The following is a 14,709-nucleotide window of genomic DNA, read 5'->3' as shown; positions in this document are numbered from 1 at the left end:
TAAAGGATATGACAATAATATAGAATATGTTTGAAGAATTCAACTGAACATAATGAACAAAGATTGTTCCATGGTATATATCTTCCCAATGACATAGTTCAATGACATGCATGTGACACAGCAATTGCATTGATGCTTTGGCTTCGAAAAAATATAAACTATTGTAAAGAAAACAGCTACAATGATTAATCCCCAGTCCTGACTGAATCTGACTATTCAAGCATTTATCTAAGAAGGAATACATCAGAGTTTTGATAATGAGGACATTCACTGAGTGAAGTAGGGGCCCCAAGTGGCCAAGTGGTCTAAATCACTCATCATTACGGATCACTGCCGTCACACCTCTGTCTGCATGGGTTTGAGACCAAGGTTAGGCCAGAGTGGGTACGTGGGAAAGCCTACCAGTAGCTTCTCGTGGGTCGGTGGTTCTTCCCTGGGTTTTCCAGGGTTCTTCCTCCACCAGTTATACTGGCCGCCATGTATAGCCTATCTTGTGCTAAAAAGAGAGATTAGTATTAGGACTGGTTGGCGTGGTGTCAGGATATTGTGACTGGGTGGGACATGATGCTACATGTCTGTGGCATGATGCTCCAGTGCTAGACATCTCTATAAACTGCCAAAATGCAAACATTGTAGTGATATGAATGGAAAATTGTTAAAGCTGTGTTAAAAATCTAAGTCACACAGACATGCATACACACACACCCTTGATAAAGTTATTCTCAGAAACAAAAGTCAAGAGGACTGACAAGTACTGGCTTGTTGGAAATCAAATTTGTTCAAGTCTCAACAATATAGAACAGTATGATAAGTCTGGCTGAAATCCAATAATCCTTCGTAGTTTTGCTACAGAAACCAAAGCTGGGGTGATATCTTCTCTAAATGATGACAGACAAGGCAGGTAATCCAAACTCATCTGAGGTCATATCAATGCAAAGCTGCATACCAAATTTAATTGAAATCCAACATGTCTCTATTCCCAGGAAACCAAATTGTTGATGAGCAGATAGGAGAACGAAAGATGGAATGACAGAAGGATACGCTGACATAGATTACTATAATGCTACACTGATTTCTGGAGCCCTTATAATGTCTGCCTCGACAATTCATCAGAAGTTAGTGGTACACACAGCAATTCTCACACAAAGTGCATACATTTAACCCCAAAATGGGGCATAAGTCTGGGGAAAAAAACATAACAGCATGATCACAGAATGGCATGCATCTGTTCACCTGATGTGAATAATGTCTGCCAAATGTCAAACACACTTTGTAAAAAGCTGTGAGTCTAGTGGCAGACACAAGAATTTTCATATATATATATGGCTAAAAATTCATTTCCCCAACATGAAATGGCAAGTACAAACTTCTGACAGTTGAGTGTATTTTGTCTTCAACTGTTTGACTGCTGATCCAGGGCTGATCAATGTTTCTCTTTAATATAAAGGATGTTGTGTTCAGAATACTGCAGACTTTGCTCACCAAAAGTGCATATTGTCTACTGATAGTTAATCTTCCATTTCTTTTTCTCTCATTCTTCATTACTAATAAATTAATAAATGCTTACCCGAGGGAGAACAAACTGGTCATAATTTGTAATTACTTAAAACTTGTGTTAGAAAGATAGTAGAATAAATTCTGGAAAACAACCTTAAACAATCGAACACAGCTTAAGACCTTTTATATTTCTATTTTCAATTTTTTCATTTTAAAATACTTTTATTATATATGTGTGTGTGTGTGTGTGTGTGTGTGTGTGTGTGACTGTTTTTTGCACATAGGAAATTTCATATATTATCTACTTGAAAGACAAACAAGGGACACAACTCTTGAACAATTCAGTTAGCACATAATGCTGGAACATATCAGTATCTGTCAAGTTTCAACACAGTCCATGGAAAGATGCATGAGTAGCTGCACATACTCTTATGTTACGTGTTTAGGCTCAAATAAACAGTAACACAATAAAGAGTGAAAACAACAAGCTTTAAAAAAATACAATAATTTATTTCCTTGGAAAAATTCCACAAAAATGAAAAAATATGAACTTATGGGTTTTAAGAATCGAATCCCAAAAAATCCACGAATGAAATTTTAGTAGTCCTAATAACAAAATGTTCGAATGATTTAAAGTTCGAGCCCCAATGAAGAATCCAAGATGGAAGACGATGACGTAGTGTTGAAGTATACAGTTCCTTGTAGAAACAAGAAATATCACTCCAGTTTTGGAAATCTGAATAAATTTTTATAAGAGCTGTCTTTGCTCAGGAATTTTATATGAGCACACATATTTTCCAGGAAAAAAAGAATGAATCCTTTTGAATCCAAGTAATCTGAAATAACTCCAAACAGCACAACATACAACTTCCAGTGTAACAGCCCAACTAATGCTGAGAACAGCTCTCCAAAACAAAAGTTATATCATATTCTAAAATGCAAAAAAGGGTAATATGATCATGTTCCAGAACAACATCGAAATTATGTACTTGTTAAAGATCACGTACACCCAGTGTGGCCCTGATGAAAACCGATCATTTTACTCGAAGAAATAAAAAACTAAAAAAATTGTTTACATCTTAACTCAGTAGTTCCATCATGACCTCGACAACAACCAATCACTTTTAAAATAAAAATAGAACTTATTTACGTGGTTGTTACTAATTTTGAATCAAGGTCAGGATCTAGATCAACACCAGGTGTTTACTAAAACAGTCAAGGTCAAACTATTTTCTGGAAAAAGTATCATCTCAGGTGAATAAATTTACATTACAATAGCATGTAATGAAAAATAAATAAAATTTAAAGCTGACAAACAAACAATTAAATTCAAATAAATATATATTAAATCAGATATATTTAAATCAAATATACATAACACATACAAGAATTCTAGGATATACAAAATGAAGCTGAGGATGGATGGATTAGCCTAATTCTGGGACATAAAAACTCAAGTGCAGGATGGATGGATTAGCCTAATTCTGGGACACAAACTGAAGCACAGGATGGATGGATCAGCCTATACTATATTCATATTCATGGTAAGGCATAAAAACCTCAACAAGACTAGTCTAATTGTGAAAAATGACGTCATATACAAAAAGTGGTAACTGAGATCTATGCCACTAGTTCCTTCATTGCTGTGCATGTCAGAGGAATCTAAAATATGTACCTTTATTGATGTAAAATGCTGCATCAGGCAGAAATCATTGAAAACTGTAAAAATAAATAAATGAATTTCCATATAAAATACATAACTGGTTTAAGTTAGTATCTATTACATTCATACTGAATTTCTATACACACTGAATGCTTTTCACTGGTCATTACTGGTTAATCATACACAATATGCACAAAGAAAAGAAGTCTGAACATTGTTTCCACATGAAAAACTGAGCCCGCCTTCCAGTACCTGTGTAGAACTGCATCAGGGAGGGTGCCAGATAACCCAAAGCCAGGGGATGCATGACCAGTCGCTGGTTCACCTTCTCTACTCGAGGCTGAACTGAGGGATTCATTACATACATGACTTCTACAAGTTTGGCTACAAGGTAAGGGTTGTTGATGTATGTCCCACTGCTACACACCATTACTATCAAAAGCTGTATCACTCTGTCTGTGCTTGGGTCATCCAACACATTAGGCATAAACCTGCAAGGAAATGTATAAGGAATAAAAATAACACAAAATAAAATCTGCCCTGTAAGAAATACTATCTAAAACTTGCATTCATAAAAATTGTTAGAATCAAAATAAAACCACCTAACAGTATTGCATGAAAATCAATGGAAACAATTGTGTAGTATGTTATTTTTTAACTGAATTTGCAGAATTTGTTAATTCTCATGTAATATCATCATCTTTCTCTTGTACTGATCAAAAACACTATAAATGAATTATTGCTTGTCCTGTACTATACACATTAGATCACTCACTCACACCATGTGTTACTTACTATAATCTGTCACTGTGTGTCAACATATCATACATTATTCACTCACACCATATGTTACTGACCATAATCTGTCACTGTGTGTCAATATATCATTCACTCACACCATGTGTTACATACTATAATCTGTCACTGCGTGTCAATATATCATTCACTCATACCATGTGTTACTGACTATAATCTGTCACTGTGTGTCAATATATCATTCACTCATACCATGTGTTACTGACTATAATCTGTTACTGTGTGTCAATATATCATTCACTCATACCATGTGTTACTGACTATAATCTGTCACTGTGTGTCAATATATCATTCACTCATACCATGTGTTACTCACTATAATCTGTCACTGTGTATCAATATATTATTCGCTCATACCACGTGTTACTGACTATAACACTGTGTGTCAATATATCATACATTTCAAACAAAATATATGAAGCATGGTCCCGAATTAAGAAAACAAAATGCAAATTAAAACAACTTTTATGATCATCCCCTAAGAATTTTTTGGTAATCTGATTGAATAAAACTTCCCCATCTGACTTTACTGGAAATGTCAATTAGGTGTTACATATTTCTGAGGTAGTTTATCTGCTTGTTGTCAAGTAATAATTAATCATTAAAAACATAAGAGAAGAATAAAATATGTTTGTTGTGTGAAGGTATATACTATTGCTTTTTTTAAACAAAAAAATATTTTTATAAATTATTAGTTTGAGAGGAAACGATAGAAGAATAACACTAATACTTATGTAGAAGCAAATACAGATCTGAAAGTGATACACAATATTAACTATATGGTGTCATCATATTTAATGAAAATGTCATCTTTTATGATGGCTGCCACCATGGAATATCTATATAAAAATTTCCCCCATCTGATTTGTGCACCTATTACAAGCCTGCTGCACATGTTTATATTCATGATTGACAGTGGGTCTTTTGAATGTCAATATACATGTTTATATTCATGATTGACAGTGGGTCTTTGGAATGTAAATATACATGAGAGAGATGCAACATTCTTATTTGTTTCTACTGTAGGGGTAGGGTTTGATCCTTTATTTCAGTTGTTCTGACTATTCATCTTTTTGGCACCCCTAAAAAAAAATGGCATTCTTCAATCCACATATAGAATTAAATAAAATAGCCTTTTCTGAAATTCATAATTTAGGAATAAAAACATTTTAACTTACTGTAAGACAAAGAGGACAAAATCAGCAATATCTTCCAGATAAAACTCTGGAAGAGCCGTAAATTGAAAGGATGCCTCTGAAGGAAGTGGTAAGGAATTTCTGAAAAGAGATACTGAAACATGACTCAAGCTATACAATGGTTAATATATATGCTTGGAATTGCGAATCTGGAAACAAATGTACATAATTCCTCAATCCAGATGTTGTACTTTGCCACACATTGTTGATGTTCAAATCTGATTTAGAGAGGTTCACAAAGAAATTTAATTTTTAAGTAAATTATGTTTGTCCAAAAATACATACCATATCATATTAATGTTAGTAATGTTAGGGATATAAGCCTACAAACTCCAAAATATAATCCTACTAAAAATACAAAAAGTCATCATTTCTATCTCATATAGACAAAAGGGCAATAACTCCTGCAAAAAACCTCCCATGCAACCCCGAGGTTTTGCTACTATTTAAGATGAGCAATATGCCAATGACGATGCTCACATGGGGGCTTCGGGGCTGCTGAGGTTTCTTAAGAAATGTGATCAGGTAAAACATAAGAGAAACATAATTTACTTAAAACTTCGCTTTATTCTTCAAATACTTTCCCCTGATCACATTCATGATAGGAAAATAGGAAATTGGAGGAGGGAATGCTGAGGATTCAACCTATTTCTCAGTATCCTTCTACGGAAGAAAGATTGGATTCCCTATATAATTCACTCTCCAACTAAAAGCAACACAGGATATGGTCACATGATCTGTGACTGCTCTTGTCAGGGTTAAGAAGATGATTATTGAAATTTTGTTACCATCAAAATTCATTGGCGAATCCAGTGAAGCAAAGAGACTTTTGGTTTAAATGGGTCTGGTGGTCATCTGGGCCATAGCCACAGAATCCACCAGATTCAGGTTTTGTCTCTGTAAAATTAAATTCCTGAGAAAAAAATGTCAAGAAGGTTGACACTGCATGCCTGCCAACAGCTTCTATGATGTCTTGGAATCAAAAAGTTATATCTGAAGTCAGGACTGCTCTAATTTCATAAGCTGAAATTTTCACGAGGTGACTCCGATCTTTAGTGACATCAGAGTATGCTGAGCATATAACCCAATTAAGCCACAAAGACTTAGGAAGTGATATCCTGCTTTATCGCCTTCACTGGGAGAAAGAATCCTTTGCATTTGCCATGTCTTGTCTCTGTGTGTGCTTCAGGTAGTGCTTAAGGGCTGGGACAGAATACTGCATGGCAGTTGCTCTCATCTTATCTACAGACACAGGTTAGTATGATAACAGATTCACCGAGGTCCAGATTAATAGCTCACATTTTACTGAATTGAGCCATGATAAGACGGACAGATTCCAGTTTGGATGCAGAGTGAAGGATTTTGGCCTATTCAAATCAAAATTGGGATGTAAGTCTGGTAGGTCCTTATCATGACCGATATCTCTTCTTCCATGATGCCTGATTGAATCAAATATCATGAAGCAGTAGCTTCTGGTGGCAGCTGGTGACTGCTCTTTCTCCCCGTAAAGCCAGAGGAAACAAAAGTCAGCTAGCTGAGGAATTGATAGACTCAAAGGGACTATGTTCTTGACTCAAAACTAGTCCCCGAAAACATGCTCATTTCCATCACAAGCATGCAGATCATTTCCATCACAAGCATGCAGATCATTTCCATTACAAGCATGCAGATCATTTCCATCACAAGCAAGCAGATCATTTCCATTACAAGCATGCAGTTCATTTCCATTACAAGCATGCAGATTATTTCCATCACAAGCATGCAGATTATTTCCATTACAAGCATGCAGATCATTTCCATTACAAGCATGCAGATTATTTCCATCACAAGCATGCAGATTATTTCCATCACAAGCATGCAGTTCATTTCCATCACAAGCATGCAGATCATTTCCATTACAAGCATGCAGATCATTTCCATTACAAGCATGCAGATCATTTCCATCACAAGCATGCAGATCATTTCCATCACAAGCATGCAGATCATTTCCATCACAAGCATGCAGATCATTTCCATTACAAACATGCAGATCATTTCCATCACAAGCATGCAGATTATTTCCATCACAAGCATGCAGATTATTTCCATCACAAGCATGCAATCATTTCCATCACAAGCATGCAGATCATTTCCATCACAAGCATGCAGAGTGGAGGGCCTTTTTACCCTTAAGATTCTCTTCACTAGCAAAGATCTCAATTACTTCTCTTGCATGGCTATATTTACAAAAGCAATGAAAGAGAAGATGGTCAGGGCAGGGGTAGATCACCTGCGACCATGAAGAGATACAGTTTGGCCATAATATTCCTGGGTAGGTCTCTTGCTAGCTTGAGTAATCATTGACTCAGGACTTGTACCATCAAAGAGCTATCAGAATTATCTTGCAAATCTGAACCCATATTTATTCTACATTCTTTTTGGTACTATGACAGTGGGGGGCTCATAACCCTTCCCAACTGACTGATGGTGAATCTATGGCCCAAGCTTTTGGGTCCAGAACCCATAAGACAAAGGTGGCCCATTGGGGTTCCACCTTGCTACAAAAGGTCTCTTGTCAGATGCCCCCAAAGCAAACAAATCCAACAGATTAATGGACTATTCTGTATGGATAAACAGACACATTCAGGGAGAATGTCAGCCAAGAAATTGAGTCTGACAGGAATGTGTCTGATTTGTGTGTTGATCTGAAGCTGGCAGCATTGACAAGGAAACTGCCAAACTAGTATGCATGGGTCAGATGATTTGGTACACTCCGTTTGAGGAGGTAAGTTACCACTATGGAGTTGTGAGACATAACCAGAGCCGTCTTCTTGTAGAGTAGGTCCTTCTAGAACTGACAGGCTTTTTTACCACATGTCTTTGGAGGAGATCATCCAGATATGCCACTGTTGCTGTGGAGGAAGTTGACCTTCAGGGTGACAATGCATTCCTTAAATTAGCAAACACCTAGGAGCAGATACTCAATATAAAGACTCAAAAATTTGTAAACTTTGTTACAGTAAGCAAACTGAAGGAATTTTCATGATAACGGGTGAATAGGGACATGTATGTAATCGGCTGTAAGACACAGACTGAGGTGACTGAAGTCTATGATGAACCTCAATTTGCCATTGGCCTTTCTGGTACAGAACAGCTGTGAATATAAAACAGAAATTGTTGTGTTGGTACAATCATCACAGCCTGTGATCTGATGAGTGACGGTTGCTGAGGAATTTTGTCCTTCACCTTATCTGGGAGGTACCTTTACAGGGAGGTAAGAAACCAAGTTTTTCTGCCCCAATGGTGTGATCTGATGGCACACTAGTTAGAAATAGACAGGAAGACTGAGGAGCGGTGGAACAAAGGAAATATGAAATCCATCTGCAATGACTTGGACCACCCATTCATTTGGCAGAAAAAAGTTGATTCAATGTGATTGGAAATGCAGGCACCCATTGTTACACTATCTGTGGGCAGTGGAGGTGGGAGAGAGAAACTTTTGGAGTTGAACAATTTGGTTTCTTACCTCCCTATAAGGGTACCTCCCAGATTGGCATAAGGTTGAGTCTGAACAGTACTTGGGAGGTAAACAATCCCTTTTTTTTGGCTTTCCATTATTCCATCTGTTGCAGCAGTGGTGGCTGGTTTCTAAAACTAGAATACAGGTGGAGTGGCATGTTAGAAGGTAGTTCTTAATCTGCCTGCCTCCTAACTCCTTCAATCCAAAGCATGTTTTCTTTTTTCAAACATCATGGAGTGAAAACACACATAACAACATATCAAGATAAGATTGCCAGAGTCAATCAACACATTTACCATTGAACGATGACCTGCTCTATTAATGACAGAGCAATCTGAGCTCTTGTCTCCAAGGCATGTTCACTGACTGAGTTTTCCTGCCAGTCAGAAAATTGCCATGGAAGCCATAATCCAATATAAAAGACATGGCAACAATGTTCCGGGATTTATAAAAAGAAAAAACGACTTTATAAAAAGTGGGGACAGACATGTTAATTGCTGCTAATTTATATCTAATGCCTGGAGTTCAGTATGACAGAAAGTGGAATGTGTCTTGTACCAGACTGTTCACGGTCTGCTTCCATTTTAGGATAAACCATTCCCTGTGGTAACAATGACACAATGCCATCATTTCTGTATATCTGACAGATAATACCCTGCAAGTAAGCAGCGACTAAAGGAAAAGCTGACTCTGATAGACGATTTTGTCCTACCAGTATGGACAGCTGGTTCACAGGGAATATGGCTAACATCGCTTACCAGCCATGAGGAAGAATGTCTGGTTGGTGTCAGTACCAGCATGGCTGGACCGCCGGGATCTATCACTAAAATCCATGAAGTAATGTGCTTGTGTAGTCTTATGCCAGGCAAGATGGATCTATCACTAACAGCCCCGTCATTGTAACTGTGTACAGCTGTAGGCATGTTACAAAAGACAATCTATAATCAAGATCTCAGTAATTGATGAAAAAAGAAGCTGTAGACCTTGCAACTTGAATGGGTCTAGTATGATTGAGATGGCTTGACTGGTTGGATGATCATGGAGAGCGATATGATAGTAAAGGATAGATCTAGTGGATCTGTAAAAAGTCCCATGTGCCTGGCCCGGACTTACAGTCCTGAAGGCACTGCTGGGATATGTGGTTGGCCTTATGTTCCTTGGTCACCTAAAAATGTGTGTACACTTGTAGGAATTTTAAAATTTGCATCATTGTCACCCTCATTCTTTGTTTTTGCCAACTTTTGTAAAACTGTTGTCAATGCCCTCTCAGACCAAAAAGTGCACACACTGCAAAGAACAGATAAGTACATTTTGAACACACAAGGCACAACTCATGCATTCTTCCTTAGCCTTGAACTTACTGCATTTATTACACTCCACTAACAGGTTTCACTGAAACAACAAGATAAAACACAACAAAAATGTATAAACTGATGAGTCACAACACCCTTTACTAACTGGATGAGAAAGCAATAGGCAATGTTTGTGAAACCATGAATAACAACACACATCAATAATAGCAAGTTGTGACATGTGGTCCAAACATTGCCAAGTCTAAGAAAATGTAAAAATTTCACAAAATATTCACAAAATTCAAAAAATAATTAACACCAGTTTAGGAATGAATACTAACCTAAATAAATCCAAAATCCTCAACGGATGGTTTGACTTTAATAATTTGGCTTTCATTTCGTGGACATATCTCATACAATTTTTTTGTTGTATAGAAGAGAAGCTCAAAAACTAGAAACACCTGGTGGTGGCAAGAGGAGGTAATGGTAAAGAGTTATTGCCCTTTGTCTATATGAGATGGACAGAAGAGACAAATTTTCCTCTTTTTAGTACAGCTGGATTCATGAAATAGCAGGCTTATATCTCTAACAATAATGTCATGGGGGAGTATCTAAAGGAGAAATGCTAGTGTAAGCACTACAAAAAAACAACAGTTCAACTGCAACTAATTTTAAGAATTTACTTTTGACGTTTATTGTTCATGAAAACAGACCTCAACCCTTGCCTTTAATTCTAATCAAAAGAATTTGTTCATTACTGAATAACTATCTGATCAAACGATATTTGCAGCTGAAAAAAGTATATTTAATAATGTAATATAATCTCTGTGTCAGTGATAACATATCTAAATTTGTTGGGGAAATGTGGTTAGTCCAAACGGTTAATCATTCTTATAATTCATATTTATCTAAAAATGCCTTATGCATCTGGCACTTTCTGTAGCTTTGGACAATTTAAAAGTCCCAATAAATGGTGGTTGCATATGAAACATTTTTCACATATGTTAAAAGTAAATACCCATTGTTGTCTGGATCAGCAACCCTCAAAAGGTAATCTGACATTATGCTGTAAAATTCCAGACATCGTCTGAGTAGAGATTCATCCAAGGTTCCAACATCAGCACATAGCTTGCTCTTCTGCAGTCTCTGTTAACAAAACAAGAAAATCAATGTTCTCCTATTCTCTGTTTCAAACTAGTCAGCTAATGTAAATGAAGGCAAGGAATTTTTCCCTGTATTTCTTTTTCTCCAAGACTATTTAACCAATTACAATTACATTACAATTTATACTGCCAGCTCCAAATCTAGCCTAAAAAACAAGACAAAAATGTTGTCCTTCCCATGTACATACTTAAACGAAATTAAGAAGTCTCTACAGGAAGGAACTGCAACACACCATTATGATCACTGCCCGTTTGACCCAGGGATCTACCAGTATACCATATCTATATCATTTTAAACTTGAGTGATACATCAGTCATCACATTTGTGGGAAAGTGAAGGGTGGTCTGGTGATGGTGGGTATATCTGAAGCTAAGAATATGTGACTTGTTTGCATCACTCAGAATACTGAGTAAATTTTCAATCAACTGTAAATCTTTACAATTATGGAACTATGAAAGACAAAATGAAAGAGAAAAGGTGATGCAGAGAAAAGCATATGGGTATAGTGCTAATTTGGGATAAATGCAGTAAACACAAACATAGTGAATGATGACCATAATTAGTTGTTTTGGCATGTGTCTCATGTCCACGTTTATAGTCATTATTTTACCAGCACTTTTACCCAATCAGCAATGCCAAAATCCTAAATATACCAATTAAAATCATTCTCATTCAACCCAGTGTTGATATCTTTGGTTTTTCACTTCTGAAATTTTCAGAGACCTTTCATTATGTAGTGCAGTTTGAACAAAATGAAGACAAACTACCTAACATCTAGACACCTGCAGTCATTATAGTAATATTATTATCAATTCCTAACAAACCCCACTTTAATTAAGAATCCATGATTTGTCTGGTTTTGTGGGATTTAATGCTATTTTCCAGCACAGGACAGACTACACATGGCTGCCAGTATATTTTGGTGGAGGAATAACCCGGAGGGAATGCAAGATGAACCACCAAACCACAGAAAGCTACTGGCAAACTTTATATATATCCAGTTTGGTCAAGCCAAGATTTGAACTCACACAGGTAGAGATGAGATAATGTGATTGATCTATAAAGGAGAGCACATTAGACCATATGGCCACCCATCGGGTACTAACAATTCAAGATGTACTTATTCAATCTGATGATATTACAGGGGTTGAACTTTCACCCACTTAAAAGACTATTCTGCCTTTTTTAATGGATAAAACATCAACTCCTGCTGTCATAACGCCAAGATGGTATGCTTGGATGATCCATGATCCTGCTATCATAATGGTATGCTTGGATGATCCACGACCCTGCTATCATAATGGTATGCTTGGATGAGCCATGATCCTGCTATCATAATGGTATGCTTGGATGATCCATGATCCTTTTCAAATGTTAAGATTTAGATTTAACTTGCATTTCACAAGCTATATATTTCATTGTTAGCATTTTATAAGTGACGCTCTATCTAGTTCATTTAGTAAGTTCTATTACAAAGCAATTATTTCTGCAAATGAAGACACATGGTCTGTTTTAAACCATGCTGTTCTCTAAAACGGTGGAATCAGTTACATGTCATTACCCATCAATTACATACAGAATTTTCTCCTCTGCTTTGGCCAAGAAGAAAGCAACTTTATCTTCACTCCAGGCAATAAAACCTGGTTGTCAGCAGTTTAAAGTCAAGTTTTGCTCCACAATAATCACGTAAGCACTGGATATCACTCTGCTAAATGACGATGCAGAAAGCTGATAATCAAATGCAGCCAAGTTCTCATCAAACTCAAGCTGCATAGCAAATTTGGTCCAATAATACTTGAGAGTTCTTGTGCAGAAAGAAAAGCAGGACTAATAGAAGGATAGATAGGCAGAAAGAAGAATGGATAAGCTAAATTTAATATCACCCACTTTCTACAAAAAGTGGGGACAAAATGGCTGATAATTCCAAGCCATTTGATATAAATTAGTATTTTTAACATGTTAAACAACACACCTTCTAATGATAATGTAGAAGGATACAAAAGTTTCATCCCTTTAAATGGATTTAAAGTTAATGAGCAGAAATTATTTAAGTGTGATGGATACACAGAAAGAAATATGGATGCAGTGTCCACCCACTTTTCAGGATATGGATATAATTATTTAAAATAAAAAAATTGCCTACAGGACCAAATATTGAGTCTTAATAATGCAATTTTCTCTTTTGTTAGATTGACTGGAATAATACACTGCTAATGGAATGTTTGCATTAAAATAATTTCATAAAGTATACTTTAAATTATTTATTTTAAATAATATATACATGTTTTTGTCCTAGCTTTATTATTATTAAAGGGGTCATCCAGCCATTTTTATCACTATAGTAATTTTCAATTAATTCTATATTATCACTGTGCAATTGTTAAAGGGTTTGTACATCACATATTCAAAATGTCTCAAAATCTATTATCATAGGATTTGTACCATCCAGGATCTCCATGAGGAACTGAACTAAGTTCCATTCTCTTCGTGTGACATCATACTAAGACAGGGGCCCCGAGTGGCCAAGTGGTCTAAAGCGCTCTCTGTCACAGATCACTGCCATCTCACCTCTGTCTGCATGGGTTCGAGTCTCGGGCTCGGCAAATGTGGATATGTGAGAAAGCTTGCCAGTAGCTTCTCGTGGGTCGGTGGTTCTTTCAGGGGTTTTCCCAGTTCTTCCTCCACCATTAATACTGGCCGCCATGTATAGCCTATCTTGTGCTGAAAAATGGTGTTAAACCCTATAACAACAACATACTAAGGCCTTTGGTTTAACAGATTAAAATGTACATGTTTTCATATCAGTCCAATATTAGCTAATAAATTTGGTCTTCACATTGTTTGGAGCTTGGTGTGATCAGAGCTTCAGCTACCCATCTGAAAAGATGATCCTCTTAAGTGGTATCATAAACTTGTGACCAGCACACTGAGGAAGCCTAATAGGCAAAGAAAGGCTTGAATTGATATGGGTGGTTGACACTATCAAGACAATACTCAAAGCACCTTCCTTAGGGAAAGACATGGCTCAGGTGGGTACTGAATGTCATACCCAGGTGAATTCATTGTTGTGACAGAACAAGATTATTGTCTGTGGACAAGAAATCCAGGCATATCATGAGAGTGATCAGGAATTTCATGTTTTCATGCAAAGTGGAAATCATTTAAGTCCAAAACTGAATGATGGTATTAGCTATCCCAGGCATGATCAGTGTAGCCATTACCACTGTATTTATATTGTGACTGTATCAGCGACAAAGTGCCAGCCATCTGGTGTCAGGTGATGTCCGGGGAAGAAAGTCCCATATTGGCTATCCCAGGAAAGTGATGTATGGGAAGAAAGTCCTGTACTGGCTATCCCTGGCAAGATTACAGTAGCCAATACTGGGAAGATTCAAGCTAGGCTTTTGCAACACATCAATATTAACCCAAGAGCTTGTGCCATGAGATACAAGATCAGTTGTGTTGGGGCTAGGTGAGGGGTATGTACTGAGTAAGACATGGTTGAGGTTTTCCCCAACTGAAATGCCTTACTGGTGTCCTTCATATTTATCATATTCATATTACCATGAAATAAAGATGGAG

At 36.8% G+C, this 14,709-nt stretch overlaps 1 protein-coding gene across 1 annotated transcript in view; it reads right to left on the bottom strand.

The window, feature by feature from the left end:
• The window catches only part of LOC149782280 (ubiquitin conjugation factor E4 B-like), a 76,802-nt gene that overhangs the window by 17,379 nt on the left and 44,714 nt on the right, over positions 1–14,709 (bottom strand). Inside the window, exons 17-19 of the mRNA XM_089933661.1 lie at positions 10,982–11,109; positions 5,155–5,253; positions 3,413–3,651 (exon numbers count right to left, since the gene is read on the bottom strand). Coding sequence (XP_089789787.1) covers positions 3,413–3,651; positions 5,155–5,253; positions 10,982–11,109 — 466 coding nt within the window. The remainder of the gene's footprint in view (positions 1–3,412; positions 3,652–5,154; positions 5,254–10,981; positions 11,110–14,709) is intronic.

This window comes from Sinohyriopsis cumingii, chromosome 15 (genome assembly GCF_028554795.1).
Source record: "Sinohyriopsis cumingii isolate HCF-2022 chromosome 15, ASM2855479v2, whole genome shotgun sequence".
Taxonomy (NCBI): domain Eukaryota; kingdom Metazoa; phylum Mollusca; class Bivalvia; order Unionida; family Unionidae; genus Sinohyriopsis; species Sinohyriopsis cumingii.
This window is presented reverse-complemented; position numbering and strand designations above follow the sequence as displayed.